This window comes from Oncorhynchus mykiss, chromosome 25 (assembly GCF_057628025.1).
Source record: "Oncorhynchus mykiss isolate SJ-2025 chromosome 25, ASM5762802v1, whole genome shotgun sequence".
Classification (NCBI taxonomy): Eukaryota; Metazoa; Chordata; class Actinopteri; order Salmoniformes; family Salmonidae; genus Oncorhynchus; species Oncorhynchus mykiss.
The window spans coordinates 17,309,158-17,332,243 of NC_143046.1; the positions used below are offsets into that span (position 1 = coordinate 17,309,158).

Genomic DNA, 23,086 nt, shown 5'->3' on the forward strand with positions numbered 1-23,086 from the left:
ACACTCTCCAGTCAAAGAGAGAGAACAGGCCTCCCCTACAGGCCAGAGTAGCAGAGGACCTACGGTGCCTGCAGCAGGAACACTCTCCAGTCAAAGAGAGAGAACAGGCCTCCCCTACAGGCCAGAGTAGCAGAGGACCTACGGTGCCTGCAGCAGGAACACTCTCCAGTCAAAGAGAGAGAACAGGCCTCCCCTACAGGCCAGAGTAGCAGAGGACCTACGGTGCCTGCAGCAGGAACACTCTCCAGTCAAAGAGAGAGAACAGGCCTCCCCTACAGGCCAGAGTAGCAGAGGACCTACGGTGCCTGCAGCAGGAACACTCTCCAGTCAGAGGTCTTTAGTTTGAGGACGTTGGGTCTCTTGCTGTAGTCTGTAGCGCGGGTGGCTAACGCATGGTGAATACGCACAGCGTTCTTCAAGTCCCCCTCACACAGCTCTGCATCAGCCTTATACTCATCCTGTCAAAAGGGGGAGACACACAAATGTATCATTGTCAGAGAGCTCCTACTACTGTGTGTGTGGAGGGGGGGACACACACAGAGAGAGTCACACACACATGCAGCTGAGCTACCACTGCTGCATCCCCTTGTCACCACTACTGCAGTGGTAGAAGTCTGTTTCTATGGTAACGGAGAGGTATCTGGTACCTTCTGGAGATAAAGGATCATCCCCTTTAGAACCGCATAGAACTTCTTCCAGCCTCGCCGTCCTCGTGGGGCTAGAGAGGGAGAGAGAGAGAGAGAGAGAGAGAGAGAGACAGAGAGAGAGAGAGGGTGAGAGAGAGAGAGAGAGAAAGAGAGAGAGAGAGAGAGAGAGAGAGAGAGAGAGAGAGAGAGAAAGAAAGAAAGAGAGAGAGAAAGAGAGAGAGAGGGAGTGAGAGAGAGAGAGAGGGTGAGAGAGAGATAGAGAGAGAGAGAGAGAGGGAGAGAGAGAGAGAGAGAGAGGGAGAGAGAGCGAGAGAGAGAGAGAGAGACAGAGAGAGAGAGAGGGTGAGAGAGAGAGAGAGAGAGACACCAGGTATTTTTAACATCTCAATAACTGAAGACTCATGCATTAAGAAATCCCATGTGTGTGATTCTGTGTGTGTGTGTTGTTGTGTGTGCTTGTGTGTGTCCTCACTGCGTTTGCCGTCCATGTCTGCGTGGCTTTTGCGGGTCAGGACACCATGTTTATAGGTGACAGCGTTGAGTAGGATGGGGATGGCAATGAAAGGGTTATTGCCATCCGTTACCCTGGCAACCCCCCTCTTCCCCCCTCCCTCACACTGCTCCTCCACCAGCTCTGATAGACTCTTCCTGAACTCCTCTTCCTCACTGCAATACATCAGATATCAGATATAACATAGGACACACACACGCACATGCACACACGAACAAGCATCATACACACACACACACACACACACACACACCTGAGAATGGATACTCACATTGCCCATTCAAGCTTTTCGTTCTTTATTGAATTATACAGCACCTAAACAGGAAGAGGAAGTGAAGAAATCAAAGTGGTGGGAGAGAAAACTCACATTACACCTCATTGTACTGAATGAACTTCAGAGTAATGTCAACTTTGGAATCTGACCAATTATTACATTAGCAATATTGTCCTAGCATTGGTTAACACACCTTTAATAGGTCTTTAGGGAAGTCTTTGCCATCATTTAGGCTATCCAGATTACTGATGAACTGCTGGCAAGACATCTTCTTCCCAATGTTCTGGACAAGAGAAACAACCACACAGAGAACTAAAGCTAAATACGGTATCTGTTGAGAAACCTTTTAAATATTGACCACTAGGTGTCAGTGCTGTGCAGTTAGGGCGCTAGCTATTCATATCATCATGCACTATGTGTTGATTGGTTACATTACAGCCACAGATATACTGTATACTGTACATGGAGAGACACAGAAGAGGTTAGTGCTAAAAACTACTTACCACCTACAGAGCAGGACAACCAGAGGATACACAGAGGTCACACAAAGGACAGACAGAATGCAGGAGGATATGAGAGGAGAGGAGAAGAAAGGAAGGAGAGAGGGAAAGATTGTGAGAGTGCATGTTAAACACTGGCTAAGAGTTAGTATACTGTGGTATTTAGTAGTAGGAGACAGAAAGAGGAGGCAGAAGGAGACAGAAAGAGGAGGCAGGAGACAGAAAGAGGAGTCAGAAGACAGAAAGAGGAGGCAGGAGACAGAAAGAGGAGGCAGGAGACAGAAAGAGGCAAAAAAGTAGGACAGAGGACAGAAGAGCGAGAGAGAGAGAGAGAGAGAGAGAGAGAGAGAGAGAGAGAGAGAGAGAGGAGCTATGTTGATGCAGCACATCATTTGTAAACAGGTGCCTGGCTTAAGGAGGGGGGGGGGGGGGGGGGGTATTCTTAAAGACAGCCAAGCTAAAAATATAAATACAATGAGTCGAATGCAGTAGGAGGGATCCTGCCTTTACATTGATTTCCATTGTTTGATAACAGAGCTGTACATACGTGTCCATGTAGATCAGTGTTGAGCAGCATTAGGGCGCAGGTTAACGTATGGGCTCCGTCTGTTGGAGGAAGAAAACATGTTTTTGATTGTTATCTAAATGTCATGAGTGACTAGCTTATATTTTGAAGTCTCAACAATACCTGGCATAATACTTTATAATATGCCATTCAAAATGTGAATGTAGGAAATGTCATGTTTTTGAAATGTTTTTTGGGAGAATCTGGTTGGGGCAGCTCCACCTCATGGGCAAAACCTTTTAGTGGTCTACCTCTTGATGACGAAGAGTAAAATGAGCAGCTCTAATGTTAATGTCCTGCAATTCTACACATTTTGCCATGGGGCGTAGAGAAATCATTGCAGTTTTAAAGCACAGTTTTGACAATTCTACACATTTTCCCATGGGATGGTGAGAAACGATTTAAAATGTATAGCTAATTTCTAGCAATTCTACACATTTTCCCATGGGGTAGAGAGAACATTCTGTCATTTTAAAACTCATTTAATGCTATTATGCTCACTTTGTCATTGGGCGGAGCTAAAACTTTGCAGTTCTAAAGCTAATTTCCTGCCATTCTACACATTTTGCTATGGGATGGAGAGAATCTTTTTCAGTTTCATAGCTAATTCCACACATTTTGCCGTGGGATGGAGAGAATCTTTTTCAGTTTCATAGCTAATTCCACACATTTTGCCATGACTTACAATGCCTTCAGAAAGTATTCACATCCCTTCCCACATTTTCCACTGTTGTGTTACAGCCTGAATTTCAAATAGATTCAATTTAGATTTTTTTGTCACACACAATACCCCACAATGTCAAAGCGGAATTATGTTTTGGGGAAAAAAGGCTAATTAATTCAAAATGAAAAGTTGAAATGTCTTGAGTAAATAAGTATTTAACCCTTTTCTTATGGCAAGCCTAAATAAGTTCAGGAGTAAAACTGTTCTTAAAAAGTCACATATTAAGTTGCATGGACTCACTCTGTGCGCAATAATTGTGTTTAACGTGATTTTTTAATGACTACCTCATCTCTGTACCTCACACATACAATTATTTGTAATGTCCTGCAGTCGAGCAGTGAGTTTCAAACACAAATTCAACCACAAAGACCAGGGGGTTTCCAATGCCTCACTCCTATTGGTAGATGGGTAAATAAATAACAACTAAAAGCAGACATGGAATATCGATTTGAGTCTGGTGAAGTTATTCATTACACTTTAGATGGTGTATCAATAAACATAGTCACAAATAAGATTCAGGCGTCCTTCCTAACTAAGTTGCCAGAGAAGAAGGAAACCGCTCAGGAATTTCACCATGAGGCCAATGGTGACTTTAAAATAGTTCGAGTTTAATAGCAGTGATAGGAGAAAACTGAGAATGGATCAACGACATTGTAGTTACTCCACAATACTAACCTAACTGACAGAGTGAAAAGAAGGAAGCCTGTGCAGAATAAAAAATATTCCAAAACATGCATCCTGTTTGCAACAAGGCACTAAAGTAAAACTGCAAAAAATGTGGCAAAGAAATCTACTTTTTGTCCTGAATACAAAGCGTTATATTTGGGGGAAAATCCAACACAACACATCACTGTGTACCACTCTTCATATTTTCAAGCATGGTGGTGGCTACATCATGTTATGGGTATGCTTGTCATCAGCAATGACTAGGGTGTTTTTTTTATGAAAAGAAACAGAATAGAGGGAAGCACAGGCAAAATCCTAGAGGAAAACCTGGTTTAGTCTGCATTCTAACAGGAAAATTGACCTTTCAGCAGGACAATAACCAAAAATACAAGGCCAAATATACACTGGAGTTGCTTACCAAGACAACATTGAATGTCCTAGTTACAGTTTTGACATAAATTGGCTTGGATTTCTGAGAAAGAATTGTAAATGGCTGTCTAGCAATGATCAACATCCAACTTGGCAGAGCTTGAAGAATTTTTACAAATTATAATTTGCAAATAATGTACAATCCAGGTGTGCACATCTCTTAAGAGACTTATCCAGAAAGACTCACAGCTGTAATCGCTGCCAAAGGTTCATGCCAACATGTACTGACTCAGGGGGTTGAATACTTATCTAATCAAGATATATTAGTGTATTATTTTTCATATTTTTTGTTACATATTTTTGAATGTCTTCCACAGAGTATTTTGTATAGATCCATTTTAATCTCACTTTGTAACACAACAAAATGTGGAAAAAGTAAAGGGGTGTGAATACTTTCTGAAGGCACTGTATGCCGTGTTAATATGCTATCTGAGTGAGCGTGACCAACACAGCTAATTGGGACCCCCTGGAAGTCAGGGCCACGTTCCTTGCATACCCGGTCAGTAATTGGGCAATGATAACTACAAGGTTTAGATAGCTGGCTAGACTAACTTACCAAGTAATCTATAAAACTGACATGGGATAATTGAGTGACTGTCAGTGACTGAGATAACAAGAAAACAACTGCTTATGCACTACCAAATGTTTAAATTGCACATTGTGAGTTTTACTGTCCTGACTTTCTAAAAAAAGGAATGGGGGTCTGGGCCCCCTAGCGGCCATGAGTCCCTAAGTGTATTCTTATGTCGCTTAGTGGCAAGACCCGGCACTGGTTATTCATTCAAGGCAACAAAGCTGTTAACATTTTCCATCACAAGACGTTATGTTTGTGCTCTTCTAACAACCAATTTCTGTGTTCACGCAAGTGATTGATTGAATGAATCTTCACTATCAGTATGTGCAATTTGGCAGTACGCCCAGACCCTTGTTTTGAGAACGAAAGATATCTCAGTTTCAAGGTCTCAGTTTAGAGAGAAGTCTCGTGAGGTACTGGTATGAACCAGTATTGGTCGGTCACATGAATGAAGCAAACGTTAATGATGAATTCATTATGAATGATGAATAAGCTATATCATGCAAATATAACTTGTCTGCAGTATATAAGAGAACTAACTAACAGGACTGCCCCGGGACAGTTCCTGATCGACATGTGTACTTGGTGCATTGAGTTGGTTGGAACCTCTCCAGTGTGCTGATAATAAAGAATGATTCATAAAAGATTGACTTTGACTGTTCCTGTGTAGAATGTCCAAGACAGTCTTCATTTTCATCCTCATCATAGTCTTCACAAGCCTCCCCAACACCCTAATTATAATCATCATCACCATCATCTTCTTCATCATTATCATTCCGTTCGGATATGTCCTTTCCTTCGGGGGCGAGGGCTGTGGGGTTGCAGACACAGAACCTCTTAGAGAAGTGGACCAGGATCCTTTCTCTCTCCTGGGTCTCCCCCATCAGAGGAAAGGCTTTCAGGAAGTTCCTGAGAATTAGGTCAAAGACCAACGAGTGAGAAGGCAGTATTGTTTTCAGGCTAGAATGCAGAGTGTATCTGTCCGTACAGTGATATAGGCCATAAGCTGCAGTCTCAATTTCTAGGCTTACTCACATTTATTTTTGAAATCGATAATGGCGTCGTATGAGTGAGGCTAAAGTAGATTAGTACAATACAATGCAGTGCACATTCATTCAGTGTAAACTCAGTGTAAGTGTGGTTCACCACTCCCAATACAAACATGTTCATTTACTCTGGATATCTGCATGCTGTGGTTTAATACAGGCATTCAAGACAGTCCCAAATCATGGCATACTGTATTACAGTTGACTGTATAGCAAAATAGAGGCACACTACAGCTCTATACTCAGAGAAATCCGTATTAGGCTAATGTGTTGTGAGCAGTGCTGTGAGAATAGTGCTGACCGGGCTTACCTCAGGGCCTTGTCCAATGACAGACCAGAGAAGTCAAAGAAGCTGAGGTACTCTGACGCCACCAGCTGGCTGAACTCATTACTGCATGATGGACAGAGAGAGAAGGGATGGGGGAGGGAGAGAGAGAGAGAGAGGAGGAAAGAGAAGGGAGGGACGGGGAGCGAGAGAGAGAGAGAGAGAGAGAGAGAAAGAGAGAGAGAAAGAGAGAGAGAGAGAGAGAGAGAGAGAGAAAGAGAGAAAGAGAGAGAGAGAGAGAGAGAGAGAGAGAGAGAGAGAGAGAGAAAAGAAAGATCGATATGAAGTTCAAGATGATACAAAATACAATATAAACACTGTGAAACATGCATGTGTATCAGTGACTAACTGAATGACTGTGTGTGTGTGTGTGTGTGTAGTCTTGTGTGTGTTTGAGCTTGTGTGTGTGGTCTTGTGTGTGTTTGATCTTGTGTGTGTGGTCTTGTGTGTGTTTGGTCTTGTGTGTGTGGTATAGTGTGTGTTTGGTGTTGTGTGTGTTTGGTGTTGTATGTGTGTGTGATCTTGTGTGTGTGTATGCCTGAAACCCCACTTCTTTCCCAGGTGGCGTGCCACATCGCAGCGTTTGAAGCCCTCCAGGTAGAACAGGCGCTTGGCAAGGCGTTTGGCGGCGTTACATTCGGCACGGCAACCGTTGGCCAGGGTGTCCGTGCTGCCTCTCTCCAGCTGCTCCAGACCGCTCGGCTCTGAGTCCGAAGGAACGTCAGTGACGTTGGTATCACTGAGGAGGACGCACACAGGGACATTCAGAGATTAGGACAGACACTCTCCACTTGATAACTGTGGACCTTGCAACATGTGAGGTTGGCATTGTTAAGAACACAACACACACAGACGGATCTCTGTTTACCAACCAACATGACAGCCTTAGTGAGCTGATAGTATGGCACCTACCTGCCTCACAGAACAGTGCCCTAGCAGGACCACTGACTGGCAGTCATGAAGATGAAAATATAGAATGTTATGATGATATATGGGAGCTATAAACTCCAATTTCAAGACCCTTAATGACATAATGTCCTCTAAAGAAAAACCTGTCCATTTCATTAGACTAGAATAAACAAATAGATATGATAATAAATATATGAATGTGTGATATTATATCAACACGAAAGTTACATAGCAAATTAGATATGATTTTTCTCATATAACCCTGATTCAATAATAAAAATCTCCTGAAGACACATAAAGATAGAATATCTGAGAGAGTCCTTATATCTCTCTATCCCCCTAACCAAAAACACATAAAACATCCTAAACAAACAGTACTGAAACAGTAGTAAAACCAAACGTCAAAGGCCTCAATACCAGACCAGACCAGGTGTGCTGGTCGACCCTATCATTTTAAGTGTCTCTTTGATATTGTCAACATTCTCTCTATAAACGATCCAGATTGTTCTGCATAATCTAATTAGATCGACTTCATTCATTCCTACATTCAATACGCCTTCGCACGGTAATGTGTCGGTTGCCGTGGACACAACGGGCGGCGGAACCCGGTGTCCTAGGAGGAGAGATGACAGGCACAAATACTACCCCTCCCAGGTTGATGTCTCCTACCTCACAATTACCCACAATCCTCACTGCAGGCAACAACGTGCCTTGAGCACAAGCCTCGTACAAGGATGGAACTATCCCCAAAGGAGACTAGGTACTCATACCTCCCTCTGTACAAGGAAGGTGTACTCTTCTTCCGCCAGCTTAAGACAGGCGAGGAGCTATCAACAAAATAATTGCCATTCTATTCATCATTATCTTTCACATGCATGTGCAATTACTGCCCTTCCCAGGTTGATGTCGCCTACATCACAATTACCCACAACCCTGAACTAGGCAACAGCATGCAATGAGCACAAGCCTCACACTATCGCCAAAAGATGTCCAAACCTGCCCCTAGGCTACAACATATTGTGTTTTTTTAATCTTCATATCTTACAGATGCATTTCCCTAGGCTACTCTCCACGTTGGCCACCATGCCTAATCCTAACCACATTTCTGTTCATAAGAAAATTGTCGATCTCCTGAATAATGAACAACTCGTGCCAGCCTGGGAGTCACGGCAGTGAAGACATACAATGTCCATCAACTGCACAACACACAGTCCTAAATTGAACCGTATTCCCTATAGTACTTTTGACCAGGGCCTTTTAGAACAAAGACACTGACTCACAGCCACTGCCATTCAATATGGATTTTGACCCTTGATCTTTATCTTGGATGGAGTGAACTACAGTACATTTCCATGTACCTTTCATTGTAACTATTATGCATTTGAGAAGTCATGAGTAGATTTCCCCTGAATAGTAAGCTAATTTAAAAGTGAATCGGTGTGCGTGTGTGTGTGTGTGTGTGTGTGTCTGTCTGTGTCTGTGTGTGAGCTCATACTTAGAGCATGAGACAGCATGTCTGTGACTCACATAGTAATCTCTCTCAGTTGTGCTGTGTGCCATCCAAACCTAGACCAGCAAGGGTGTGTCGGGTGAAGAGCATGAGGGCTGTGTCTGTGTGTCTGTCTGTCTGTCTGTCTGTCTGTCTGTATGTCTGTCTGTCTGTCTGTCTGTCTGTCTGTCTGTCTGTCTGTCTGTCTGTCTGTCTGTCTGTCTGTCTGTCTGTCTGTCTGTCAGTCTGTCTGTCTGTGTCTGAGTGTGTGTGTGTGTCTGTGTTAGAAAAAGGGGTGAGTGTGCATGTTATTTATGAGTAGGGGTGTGTGTGTCTGTGTGTTTCATAACTGAGGCTTGTAGCTATACGTGCAATCACTGGCATCCTCTGTGCAATGTCTTGATGGAATAATACCATGGACTCAGCATTTAGTGATCCAACACAACACCAGTCTAATACACCACTGGATCATTCATAACCTACTGCCCCCTGTCTCATTCTGTTACTCAAACCCCAACACTTCTAAAATAACACAGCATTCACTGATGCTGCACTACAGTATACTGCCGTGACAATACAGTATACTGCCGTGACAATACAGTATACTGCAGTGACACTACAGTATACTGCCGGGACAATATAGTATACTTCGTGACACTACAGTATACTGCCGTGACACTACAGTATATTGCAGTGACAATATAGTATACTTCGTGACACTACAGTATACTGCCGTGACAATACAGTATACTGCCGTGACAATATAGTATACTTCGTGACACTACAGTATACTGCCATGACACTATAGTATACTGCCGGGACACTACAGTATATTGCCGTGACAATATAGTATACTTCGTGACACTACAGTATATTGCCGTGACAATATAGTATACTTTGTGACACTACAGTATACTGCCGTGACAATACAGTATACTGCCGTGACAATATAGTATACTTCGTGACATTACAGTATACTGCCGTGACACTACAGTATACTGCCGTGACACTACAGTATATTGCCGTGACAATATAGTATACTGCCGTGACATTACAGTATACTGCCGTGACAATACAGTATATTGCCGTGACAATACAGTATACTGCCGTGACACTACAGTATACTGCCGTGACAATACAGTATACTGCCGTGACAATACAGTATACTGCCGTGACAATACAGTATACTGCCGTGACACTACAGTATACTGCCGTGACAATATAGTATACTGCCGTGACAATACAGTATACTGCCGGGACAATATAGTATACTGCCGTGACACTATAGTATACTGCCGTGACAATACAGTATACTGCCGGGACAATATAGTATACTGCCGTGACAATATAGTATACTGCCGTGACAATACAGTATACTGCCGGGACAATATAGTATACTGCCGTGACACTACAGTATACTGCCGTGACAATACAGTATATTGCCGTGACAATACAGTATACTGCCGTGACACTACAGTATACTGCCGTGACAATACAGTATACTGCCGTGACAATACAGTATATTGCCGTGACAATATAGTATACTGCCGTGACACTACAGTATACTGCCGTGACAATACAGTATATTGCCGTGACAATACAGTATATTGCCGTGACAATATAGTATACTTCGTGACACTACAGTATATTGCCGTGACAATATAGTATACTTCGTGACACTACAGTATACTGCCGTGACACTACAGTATACTGCCGTGAGAATATAGTATACTTTGTGACACTACAGTATACTGCCGTGACACTACAGTATACTGCCGGGACAATACAGTATACTGCCATGACAATATAGTATACTTTGTGACACTACAGTATACTGCCGTGACACTACAGTATACTGCCGGGACAATATAGTATACTTTGTGACACTACAGTATACTGCCGTGACACTACAGTATACTGCCGGGACAATACAGTATACTGCCGTGACAATATAGTATACTTTGTGACACTACAGTATACGGCCGTGACACTACAGTATACTGCCGGGACAATATAGTATACTGCCGTGACACTACAGTATACTGCCGTGACAATACAGTATATTGCCGTGACAATATAGTATACTGCCGGGACAATACAGTATACTGCCGTGACACTACAGTATACTGCCGTGACAATATAGTATACTTCGTGACACTACAGTATACTGCCGTGACACTACAGTATACTGCCGTGAGAATATAGTATACTTTGTGACACTACAGTATACTGCCGTGACACTACAGTATACTGCCGGGACAATACAGTATACTGCCATGACAATATAGTATACTTTGTGACACTACAGTATACTGCCGTGACACTACAGTATACTGCCGGGACAATATAGTATACTTTGTGACACTACAGTATACTGCCGTGACACTACAGTATACTGCCGGGACAATACAGTATACTGCCGTGACAATATAGTATACTTTGTGACACTACAGTATACGGCCGTGACACTACAGTATACTGCCGGGACAATATAGTATACTGCCGTGACACTACAGTATACTGCCGTGACAATACAGTATATTGCCGTGACAATATAGTATACTGCCGTGACACTACAGTATACTGCCGTGACAATAACTGATAAAGGCATAGGAATTATAGTCTCTTTTTTAAAAAGGAAACAGAGCAGCTTGTTAATTCCTAGGGGCATGTTGAACAACGTTTTTGCCAGTCTCCCATAAGAGTGAGCAATATGTAGCAAGGTCAACAGAGATGGTTCAAATGTATTGGGTCAACAGAGATGGTTCAAATGTATTGATCCGCGTTACAAACCCATTATAAACTGACCAAAGTTCGAACCATACAGATAATTTTATAGGGCACAGTCAATTAGCTATTCTCAAACGTATGGCAATTATACTTCAAGTAGCCACATTTTTCATGAAAGTGTTATTAAACTGTTTAGTGGCAAATCCATACTTTAGATTTGCAACGGCTGTCAAAACTGTTCCGCTCAATATTGTAATTGCAAATACAGCACACACTTCCGTTTAATCTGAGTCTGACTGACACAAGAAACTTCAGAACAATTTATCTGTGGGCGAAACCATAAAAAATACTTACAGAAGTTCGAGAAGCAAGTCGAAATGACAGTCATATTCCTCCTTCCACATTTTCTCTCCCGCGTTCGAGGATGGGAATCAGTGTCAATGAGCGCACGACATCATCCAGCGGTGTTGGATAAAATCCGGCATTAGTCTTTGGCGGTATTTACCCAGAGGCTTAAACAATCAGATTTTCGTCAGTCTTTTCCGACACAAACGGGACTCGAAGCACTGCATGGTTGTTACGCGGTTTAAGAGCACATACTTATCTAACTATAGTGTTTGTAGCCTACACAGTGTGAATGGATATCATATTTTTCCCTTGAAGGTTCTTGGAAGTCTCCCTCAAAAAAGAATGTGAGGGGCGGAGCGACAGACCACACAATCTACCGAATTATGTTCCTAAATCTTGTTAGTACACACTCACTTCGATGATCATTCAGGTCTGTGCATAACCCATTACGCCACTCCCTCCCTGGTCTTTTTCAACGGTTGCTATGTTGTGATGCAAAGAAAAGCCTGTTTTCTCTTAACCTAAGGCCCAGAAACCACATTGTTAACATAACTCTTCAAAATATCAGTCATATTCTAAAAATGTGTCATATGATTCATATTCACTTCTACCCTACGGCTATGGTAATTTCCCTCTACAGTGCATTCGGAAAGTATTCAGACCACTTGATCTTTTGTTGTTACAGCTTTATTCAAAAATTAATTGAATCGTTTTTTTCCCTGATCAATCTACATACAATATCCCATAATGACAAAGCAAAAACAGTTTTTTAGAAATTATTGCACATTTATAAAATGAAATGAAAACTAAAATAATACATTTGCATAAGTATTCAGACCCTTTCTCAGCACTTTGTTGTAGCACCTTTGGCAGCAATTACAGCCTTGAGTCTTCTTGGGTATGACGTTACAAACTTGGCACACCTGTATTTGGGGAGTTTCTCCCATTCTTTTCTGCAGATCCTCTCAAGCTCTGTCGGGAGTGTCACTGCACAGCTATTTTCAGGTCTCTCCAGAGGTGTTTGACCAGGTTTAAGTCTGGGCTCTGGCTGGGCCACTCAAGGACATTCAGAGACTTGTCCCGAAGCCACTCCTGCTGTGTGCTTAGGTTTGTTGTCCTGTTGGAAGGTGAACCGTAACCCCAGTCTGAGGTCCTGAGTGCTCCGGAGCAGATTTTCATCAATGATCTGTATGTACCTTGTTCCGTTCATCTTTCCCTCGATCCTGACTAGTCTCCCACAGCATGCTGCTGCAACCACTATGCTTCCCCGTAGGGATGGTATTGGCCAGGTGATGAGCGGTGCCTGGTTTCCTCCAGATGTGACGCTTGGTATTCAGGCCAAAGATTTCAATCTTGGTTTGATCAGACCAGAGAATCTTGTTTATCATGGTCTTAGGGTCGTTTAGGTGCCTTTTTGGCAAACTCCAAGCGGGCTGTCATGTTCCTTTTACTGAGGAGTGGCTTCCGTCTTGCCTATCTACCACAAAGGCCTATAGCTTGGTTTTTGCTCTGACATGCACTGTCAACTGTGGAACCTTATATAGACAGGTGTGTGCCTTTCCAAATCATGTGCACTCTATTGAATTTACCACAGATGGACTTCAATCAAGTTGTAGAAACATCTCAAGGATGATCAATGGAAACACAATGCACCAGAGCTCAATTTGGAGTTTCATAGCAAAGGGTCTGAATACTTATGTAAATAAGGTATTTCTGTTTTTCAGTATTTCTAACAACCTGTTTTCACTTTGTTATTATGGGGTGTTGTGATGTCATTATGGAGTATTATGGGTAGATTGATGAGGAAAACGATTAATTTAATCAATTTTAGAATATTTCTGTAACGGAACAAAATATGGAAAAATAATACTTTCTGAAGGCACTGTATTTGGCCCTAGTGTTGTGTATTGTGTTGCCAACCATCTCTGACTCACCCTCCAAAAGCAGAAGAAGACGTGGACTGGTGGCATTGTGATAGGTATAGTTAACTGGCACACACACACACACACACACACACACACACACACACACACACACACACACACACACACACACACACACAGTGGCAGATATTAATAATCTACTCTGACACATCAATACCTACTCCCTCTGTTTTTAAATTCCTCCTTCCCCCTTCTAATCTTGAGGAATCGTGGAGACAAAAATAAAGTGACAAGGGGAGGACAAACAGACAGAGGAGGGGAGAGAGGGAGTTGGGGGATAGAGAGACCGATAAGGTAGGACAAAGAGAAGAGAATAGGCACCTGGGACCCTTATCTAGACTAGACCTTATAGACAGCCATTGAAAGCTCGACAGCCATGATGTGACAGGACCACAATAGGCCCTGATCACTAAGCTAGCAGGAAACAGGATGTTGTCATCAACATTGTGATGCAAGTCACTGACAAGGATTCTAGTGAAGAAAGTGTTTATATAAGGCAGTCTGGTCTCAGAGTTTCAGCCCCCCAGCTCTATCTGACTTCTCAAATGGCCACCACATTCTAACATTTCACTGACATCAGCATTCCTTTCTAGCAGGCATCATAGGCCCGTGAATCATGACGTCAAACGATTGCAACCTCCAAAAGGAATACTTTGGAGTCTGGGTTGAACGTTTATGACATATTTATGAGCTCTCACTCCAAATGTTAAATATAGTCCTGCAACCTCTAGAAGAACACCATAGGAGCAGTAACAATTTGATACAATAGTCTTCGACTGTTTTGTCCTGGTTGAGGATCAATTAGGTAGGGTCTGGATAAAAATATACGTAATAAATGTCCTCTCAGTCAATGGCATCGAGTGATACAGTCGCTGTACGTATAACATGTAAATAAAATACAAAGGCAGCTAAAAATGTATGTAAATAATCCAGTGAAATTATCTGGTGTGATTTAAGTATCTCCCAGCCAGGTCACCCGTGATACAAGTCAGGATTTGACGTCCACCCATGTCTGAGGACATCGGGAGATGACGTTGAAACCGTCCACTAGGGGCAACAGTGAGCGCTGTTACATTCAAGGAGGTTTCGTTGTGGATGGGGATGGTGGATGGTGGATGGTGGATGGGGATGGTGGATGTTGGATGGGGATGGTAGATGGGGATGGTAGATGGGGATGGTGGATGGTGGATGGTGGATGGTGGATGGTGGATGGGGATGGGGATGGTGGATGGGGATGGTGGATGGTGGATGGGGATGGTGGATGGGGATGGTGGATGGGGATGGTGGATGGGGGATGACGGATGGGCGTAAGCATCTGCCTCTGGTGCCAAAGGCTGCATATTCGAATCCAGCTATAGAAAATTGATTTTTATATTTTTGCTTTATGCCTATCCCAAACCTGAACCATTACCTTAACCAATGCCTAACCTTAAGATTTCAGAGTTAATACCTTAACCTAAAATCCGACTACTAAGTGGACTGGACAATCGTTTTTGGAGAGATTGAGAGCTTTTCAGTGATAACCACCATTAATATTAGCAGCACAGATGCGCAGCACAGTTCTGTTCAGCAGTGGGAAGGACGAGCCACACCCAGCACACACAGCCTACATCAGCTGGTGAGCTGAGGGGGAGCAAGTGATGAGTGTGGGCAGACAGGCTCTGCCCTGGTTCCAGTTATACACATCGCACAGACTACTCTATTTGTTGCTTCCCCGTAGCTAACCAGTCACCTGCATTCTAGTTAGCTACCCTTTGCCAGGTTATTTTTTTATTTCACCTTTATTTAACCAGGTAGGCCAGTTGAGAACAAGTTCTCATTTACAACTGCATCCTGGCCAAGATAAAGCAAAGCAATGCGACAAAAACAACAACACAGAGTTACACATAAGCAAACGTACAATGAACAACACAAAATAAAAATAGAAATGTATACAGTGTGTGCAAATGTAGAAGAGTAGGGAGGTAGTCAAAAAATAGGCCCTAGCGGCATAAATAATACAAATGTAGTATTAATACTGGAGTGCTAGATGTGCAGATGATGAATGTGCAAGTAGAGATACTGGGGTGCAAAAGAGCAAGAGAGTAAGTCATAATATGGGGATGAGGTAGTCGTGTGTGCAATTTACAGATTGGCTGTGTACAGGTACAGTGATCGTTCGGTAAGCTGCTCTGACAGCTGATGCTTAAAGTTAGTGAGGGCTCCAGCTTCAGAGATTTTTGCAATTCGTTCCAGTCATTGGCAGCAGAGAACTGGAAGGAAAGGTGGCCAAAGGAAGCGTTGGTTTTGGGCATGACCAGTGAAATATACCTGCTGGAGAGCGTGCTACGGGTCTGTGTTGCTATGGTGACCAGTGAGCTGAGATAAGGCGGGGCTTTACCGAGCAAAGACTTATAGATGACCTGGGGCCAGTGGGTTTGGTGACGGATATGTAGTAAGGGCCAGCCAACCTTGAGCATACAGGTCGCAGTGGTGGGTAGTATATGGGGCTTTGGGGATAAAACGGATGGCACTGTGATAGACTACATCCAGTTTGCTGAGTAGAGTGTTGGGGGCTATTTTGTAAATTACATCGCCGAAGTCAAGGATCGGTAGGATAGTCAGTTATACGAGGGTATGTTTGGTGGCATGAGTGAAGGAGGCTTTGTTGCGAAATAGAAAGCCGATTCTAGATTTCATTTTGGATTGGAGATGCTTTTTCTTAGGGATCAGGCTCCTTTTTCTCCATTTCCGACTGAATGACATGCCCAAAGCAAACTGCCTGTAGCTCAGGCCCTGAAGCCAGGATATGCATATTATTGGTACCATTGCAACGAAAACACTTTAAAGGTTGTAGAAATGTTAAAATAATGTAGGAGAATATAACACAATAGATATGGTAGGAGAAAATCCAAAGAAAAACCAACCAGAATTTGTTTTTTTGAGAGAACATCCTTTTAGAAATGCAAGAGAAAGCTCATATTCTAAAATAGTGCAATTCCTATGGCTTCCACAGGGTGTCAGCAGTCTATATTCAAAGTTTCATGCTTGTAACTTCAAAAAACAAATAAGAAATAAGAGTTTTTGTATGAGAACACAGTCTTGAAAATCTGTGTCATCGCGTACACAATGATGAAGTTGCGCACCTGCTAAAATCGGTTTCTTGTTGAACATACTTCTTTCCGAAATATATATTATGGTTTACATTTAGGGTGTTTGAGGAGTAAATACAAACGTATTTTGACTTGTTGAAACAAAGTTTAGGGGTAGATTTTTGGATCCCTTTCTCTGCAAGTTGAACGAGTGGATTACTCAAATCGATGGCGCCAACTATAGAGACTATTTGGGATATAAAAAATGATTTTATCTAACAAAACAACACTATATGTTATCTCTGGGACCCTTCGGATGACAAATCAGGGGAAGATTTTCAAAAAGTAAGTGAATATTTCATCTTTATATGTGAATGTATGAAACCTGTGCCTGTGGAAAAAATATTTTGTTGTGGGGAGCCGTCCTCAAACAATCACATGGCATGTTTCCGATGTAATAGCTACTGTAAATTGGACAGTGCAGTTAGATAAACAGGAATTTAAGCTTTCAGCCGATATAGACACTTATATGTACCTAAATGTTTAACCGCTATAATAACTATTCAAATTTATTTGAATTACGCGCCCTCCAGTTTCACCGGAAATTGACCCGCTAGCGGGACACCAATCCCTATGAAGTTTTAATGTGAATCTGGAAGGAGAGGTTACAGTCTAACCAGACACCTAGGTATTTGATTGAATGAGGTGATTGACAGAGACAAAAGCCTTGGCCAGGTCGATGAAGATGGCTGCACACTACTGTCTCTTATCGATGGCGGTTATGATATCGTTGAGGACCTTAAGCGTGGCTGAAGTGCACCCGTGACCAGCTCGGAAACCAGATTGCATAGTGGAGAAGGTACGGTGGGATTTGAAATGGTCGGTGATCTGTTTATTAACTTGGCTTTCGAAGATTTTAGAAAGGCAGGGCAGGATGGATATAGGTCTATAACAGTTTGGGCCTAGAGTGTCTCACCCTTTGAAGAGGGGGATGACCGTGACAGCTTTTCAATCTTTGGGGATCTCAGACGATACAAAAGAGAGGTTGAATAGGCTAGTAATAGTGGTTGCAACAATTTTGGCGGTCAATTTTAGAAAGAGAGGGTCCAGATTGTCTTGATTTGGGTGAAGGAGAAGCGGGGAGGGGGCAAGTTGCTGGAGGGGGTGCTGAGATGTTGGCCAGGGTAGGGGTAGCCAGGTGGAAAGCATGGCCTGCCGTGGAAAAATGCTTATTCAAATGATCGATTATCGTAGCTTTATCGGTGGTGACAGTGTTTCCTATCCTCAGTGCAGTGGGCAGCTGGGAGGAGGTGCTCTTATTCTCCATGGACTTTACGGTGTCCCAAAACCTTTTGGGATTAGTGCTACAGGAAGCACATTTCTGTTTGAAAAAGCAAGCCTTAGCTTTCCTAACTGATTGGGTATATTGGTTCCTGACTTCCCTGAAAAGTTGCATATTGCGGGGGCTATTCGATGCTAATGCAGAACGCCACAGGATGTTTTTGTGCTGGTCAAGGGCAGTCAAGTCTGGGGTGAACCAAGGGCTATATCTGTTCTTAGTTCTACATTTTTTGAACGAGGCATGCTTATTTAAGATGGAGAGGAAAGCACTTTTGAAGAGCAACCAGGCATCCTCTACTGATGGAATGAGGCCAATATCCTTCCAGGATACCCGGGCCAGGTCGATTAGAAAGGCCTGCTCGCTGAAGTGTTGCTTGCTGTTTGGGGTTTTAGGCTGGGTTTCTGTACAGCATTTTGAGATATCAGCTGATGTACGAAGGGCTATATAAATACATTTGATTTGATTTGATTTGATCTAGCTTAGGTTGTAGGACGGCTGGGGTGTTAAGCATGTTCCAGTTTAGGTCACATAACAGTACAAACTCTGAAGATAGATGGGGGGCGATCAATTTCCATATGGTGTCCAGGGCACAACTGGGGGCCAAGTGGGGTCTATAACAAGTGGCAAGAAAGGTGGATTTTTAGAAGTAAAAGCTTGAATTGTTTGGACACAGACATGGATAGTATGACAGAACTCTGCAGGCTATCTCTGCAGTAGAATGCAACTCCGCCCCCTTTGGCAGTTCTATCTTGTTGGAAAATGTTATGTTTAGGGATGGAAATTTCAGGATTTTTGGTGGCCTTCCTAAGCCAGGATTCAGACACAGCTAGGACATCAGGGTTGGTGGAGTGTGCTAAAGCAGTGAATAAAACAAACTTAGGGAGGAGGCTTCTAATGTTAACATGCATGAAACAAATGCTTTTAAGGTTACAGAAGTCAACAAATGAGAACGCCTGGGGAATTGGAGTGATGCTGGGGGCTGCAGGGCCTGGGTTAAACTCTACATCACCAGAGGAACAAAGGAGGAGTAGGATAAGAGTACGGCTGAAGGCTAAAATAACTGGTCGTCTAGTGCATTCAAAACAGAGAGTAAAAGGAGCAGGTTTCTGGGCGCGGAAGAATAGATTGAAGGCATAATGTACAGACAAGGTTATGTTAGGATGTGAGTACAGTGTAGGTAAGCCTAGGCATTGAATGACGATGAGAGAGGCTTTGTCTCTAGAGGCACCATTTAAGCCAGGTGCGGTCACCGCATGTGTGGGGGGTGGAACATAAGGGGGTTCCGCTTCAAAAGTGTAAAAATAGCAGATCCATACCACATTGGGTGAGGCGGGATGCAGGAGAGCATGGTCAGTCCGTAGATGGAACATGAGATAAAAAAATAATAGAAATATATGCGAAGAAAAACGATATATACAGGGGACGGGACAAGACAATCAAAGCAGACATCCCCGCTGCTACGCCACCTTGGATCAGAAGAGGTTAAGAAGCATCTCACTGGGCATTCCCGCTGCTACGCCACCTTGGATCAGAAGAGGTTAAGAAGCATCTCACTGGGCATCCCCGCTGCTACGCCACCTTGGATCAGAAGAGGTTAAGAAGCATCTCACTGGGCATTCCCGCTGCTACGCCACCTTGGATCAGAAGAGGTTAAGAAGCATTTCACTGGGCATTCCCGCTGCTACGCCACCTTGGATCAGAAGAGGTTAAGAAGCATCTCACTGGGCATCCCCGCTGCTACGCCACCTTGGATCAGAAGAGGTTAAGAAGCATCTCACTGGGCATTCCCGCTGCTACGCCACCTTGGATCAGAAGAGGTTAAGAAGCATCTCACTGGGCATCCCCGATGCTACGCCACCTTGGATCAGAAGAGGTTAAGAAGCATCTCACTGGGCAAAAACAAATTGTTTTTGTGCATTAGCGAGCCGCATTTTGCATTGAAATCAAATCAAATTTCATTGGTCACATACACATATTTAGCAGGTGTAGTGAAATGCTTGTATTCCTAGCTCCAATGGTGCAGTAATATCTAATAATACACAGCAATATAAACATATACCTGTCCATAATGTCTATACATCCCATTATGGACAGTATGTGGATAGAATATATAGTATATCTGAAGAACACGTAGGCAAGAATAGTATATGTATAGCAATCCAGCGTCTTCGTCCTCGGTTCTTTCTCCCTCTCCGGTGGCTTCTACTTCGGGTTCAGATCTTCGGAGCTCCCAGCCTCACCAGACAGTGAGGCTGCCTGAGAGACCAGCCCATTCAACATCACCAGCTTTCATCATAGGCAACTCTATGGTGAGAAACATCTCGGTCCCCAAGGCAAAAACCCTGTGCTACCCAGGAGCACGAGTACAGGACAAGGCTGCTTCAGGCTGTTCTACCACAGGAGCACGAGTACAGGACAAGGCTGCTTCAGACTGTTCTACAACAGGAGCACGAGTACAGCTTCAGACTGTTCTACCACAGGAGCACGAGTACAGGACATAACAATGCTGTTTCAGACTGTTCTACCACAGGAGCACGAGTACAGGACATAACAATGCTGTTTCAGACTGTTCTACCACAGGAGCACGAGTACAGGACATAACAAGGCTGCTTCAGACTGTTCTACCACAGGAGCACGAGTACAGGACATAACAAAGCTGCTTCAGACTGTTCTACCACAGATGCCAGGAGCTGACACTGTCGTTGTCCATGTGGGGTCAAACGACATCAGGTGGGCTAGCTCGGTACATTTGAAATTTGATTTTAAAGAACTGATTTAGCATTAAAAGACTCCAAAAAACGGCCAATCATTTCAGGCCCAGTACCATCGTTGGGCCGCGGGTGTGAAAGATTCAGCAGACTGCTGGCATGACACATCTGGCTAAAAGACTACTGTAGCTCTGCTGGAGTCACTATTATTGATAACTTTGACACCTTCTGGAAACAGAAGGTACTCTTCAGGAATGACGGAGTTTATCCAAATCATCTGGCTCCTGGACTCTGTCCACTAATTTCAAGCCTGCGTTGAAACAATGACTGGTAAATGATCCAAGACCAGCTCAGTTAATCCCTACCATTGTGACAATGAGTCGTCATAATGCTGCATCAAATATACATGATCTTAGGGGCATTGGCAAACACAATGAAAGTAATTTAATTTATGTACCCCTAATTGCACCTAATACATCTGTTTATCCTACAGCTATTGTAAGCAGTAATGAGCCTATAAACCAGAGTTACACTGTTAGCATTCCTGTAAAGCTTAGAGAGGATCTCATGTTAAATACTGTTGAAATAATATGGCTACAGGTTCATCTGTCTCACCTAAAACCCATTCTGGTGGGAAGCTGCTATAGACCACCAAGTGCTAACAGTCAGTATCTGGATAATATGTGTGAAATGCTTGATAATGTATGAGATATCAACAGATAAGTATATTTTCTGGGTGATTTAAATATTGACTGGCTATCATCAAGCTGCCCACTCAGGAAAAAAACGTACCAGGGTAGTTACAAACAGCACAGGAATGAAATCATTAACATCTATTGATCACATCTTTACTAATGCTGCGGATATGTGCTCAATAGGATGTAGTGATCACAATATAATATCTAGGAAAACCAAAGTTCCAAAGGCTGGGCCTATTATGGTGTATAAGGGGACATACAATAATTTTTGTAGTGATTCATATGTGTAATGAGTGTTATGAGGAGCAACCAGACGCTACACTTGACGCATTTATGAAACTACTTATTCCAGTTACTAACAAGCACACACCCATTAAGAAAATTACTGTAAAAACTGTTAAATCCCCTTGGATTGATGAGGAATTGAAAAATTATATGGTTGATAGGGATGAGGCAAAAGGTATGACAATTAAATCTGGCAGCCCAACTGATTGGCAAACGTACTGCAAATTAAGAAATCACGTGATGAAACTAAAGAAAAAGAAAAGAAACTACACTATGAAACAAAGATAAATTATATAAAGAATGATAGTAAAAAGCTTTGGGACACCTTAAATGACATTTTTGGGAAAAAAAGCTAACTCTGCTCCTTCATTCATTGAATCAGATGACTCATTCATCACAAAGCCCACTGATATTGCAAACTATTTAATTACTTTTTCATTGGCAAGATAAGCAAACTTATGGATGACAAGCCAGCAACAAACGCTGACACTACACATCCAAGTATTTCGGACTAAATTATGAAAGACAAGAATTGTACTTTTGAATTCTGTAAAGTTAGTGTGGAAGAGGTGAAACATTTATTGTTGTCTATCAACAATGACAAGCCACCGGGGTCTGACAATCTGGATGGACAATTACTGAGGATAATAGCAGATGATACTGCCACTCCTATTTGCCACATCTTCAATTTAAGCCTACTAGAGAGCATGTGCCCTCAGGCCTGGAGGGAAGCTAAAGTCATTCCGCTACCCAAGAATAGTAAAGCCCCCTTCACTGGCTCAAATACTTCTAGAAGAAATTGTGTTTGACCAGATACAATGCTATTTCACAGTAAACATATCGACAACAGAATTTCAGCATGCTTATTGAAAAGGACACTCAACAAGCACAGCACTTACACAAATGACTGATGATTGGCTGAGAGAAATTGATGATAAAATGATTGTGGGGGCTGTCTTGTAGACTTCAGTGCAGCTTTTGACATTATCGATCATAGTCTGCTGCTGGAAAAAAGTATGTGTTATGGCTTTACACCCCCTGCTATAATGTGGGTTACTTGTCTAACAGAACACAAAGGGTGTTCTTTAATGGAAGTCTCTCAAATATAATCCAGTTAGAATCAGAAATTCCCCAGGGTAGCTGTTTAGGCCCCTTGCTTTTTTCAATCTTTACTAATGACATGCCACTGGCTTTCAGTTAGGCCAGTGTGTCTATGTATGCGGATGACTCAACACTATACATGTCAGCTACTACAGTGACTGACATGAATGCAACACTCAACAAAGAGCTGCAGTTAGTTTC

General features: G+C 42.8%; 1 protein-coding gene across 2 annotated transcripts in view; it reads right to left on the reverse strand.

Moving 5' to 3' along the window:
- LOC110504656 (PH and SEC7 domain-containing protein 2) overlaps positions 1-23,086 on the reverse strand; it is a 65,983-nt gene that overhangs the window by 12,077 nt on the left and 30,820 nt on the right. The window contains exons 1-10 of one of the 2 annotated variants that reach the window (XM_090220262.1): positions 11,744-12,231; positions 6,812-7,000; positions 6,247-6,327; positions 5,642-5,799; positions 2,480-2,538; positions 1,626-1,715; positions 1,430-1,473; positions 1,120-1,313; positions 648-718; positions 301-458 (exon numbers count right to left, since the gene is read on the reverse strand). In XM_090220262.1, the coding sequence (XP_090076388.1) occupies positions 301-458; positions 648-718; positions 1,120-1,313; positions 1,430-1,473; positions 1,626-1,715; positions 2,480-2,538; positions 5,642-5,799; positions 6,247-6,327; positions 6,812-7,000; positions 11,744-11,793 (1,094 nt within the window). In that variant the 5' untranslated portion in view covers positions 11,794-12,231. Of the gene's footprint in view, positions 1-300; positions 459-647; positions 719-1,119; positions 1,314-1,429; positions 1,474-1,625; positions 1,716-2,479; positions 2,539-5,641; positions 5,800-6,246; positions 6,328-6,811; positions 7,001-11,743; positions 12,232-23,086 lie in introns of those variants that run through there. The other variant, XM_036969942.2, reaches the window with a different exon arrangement.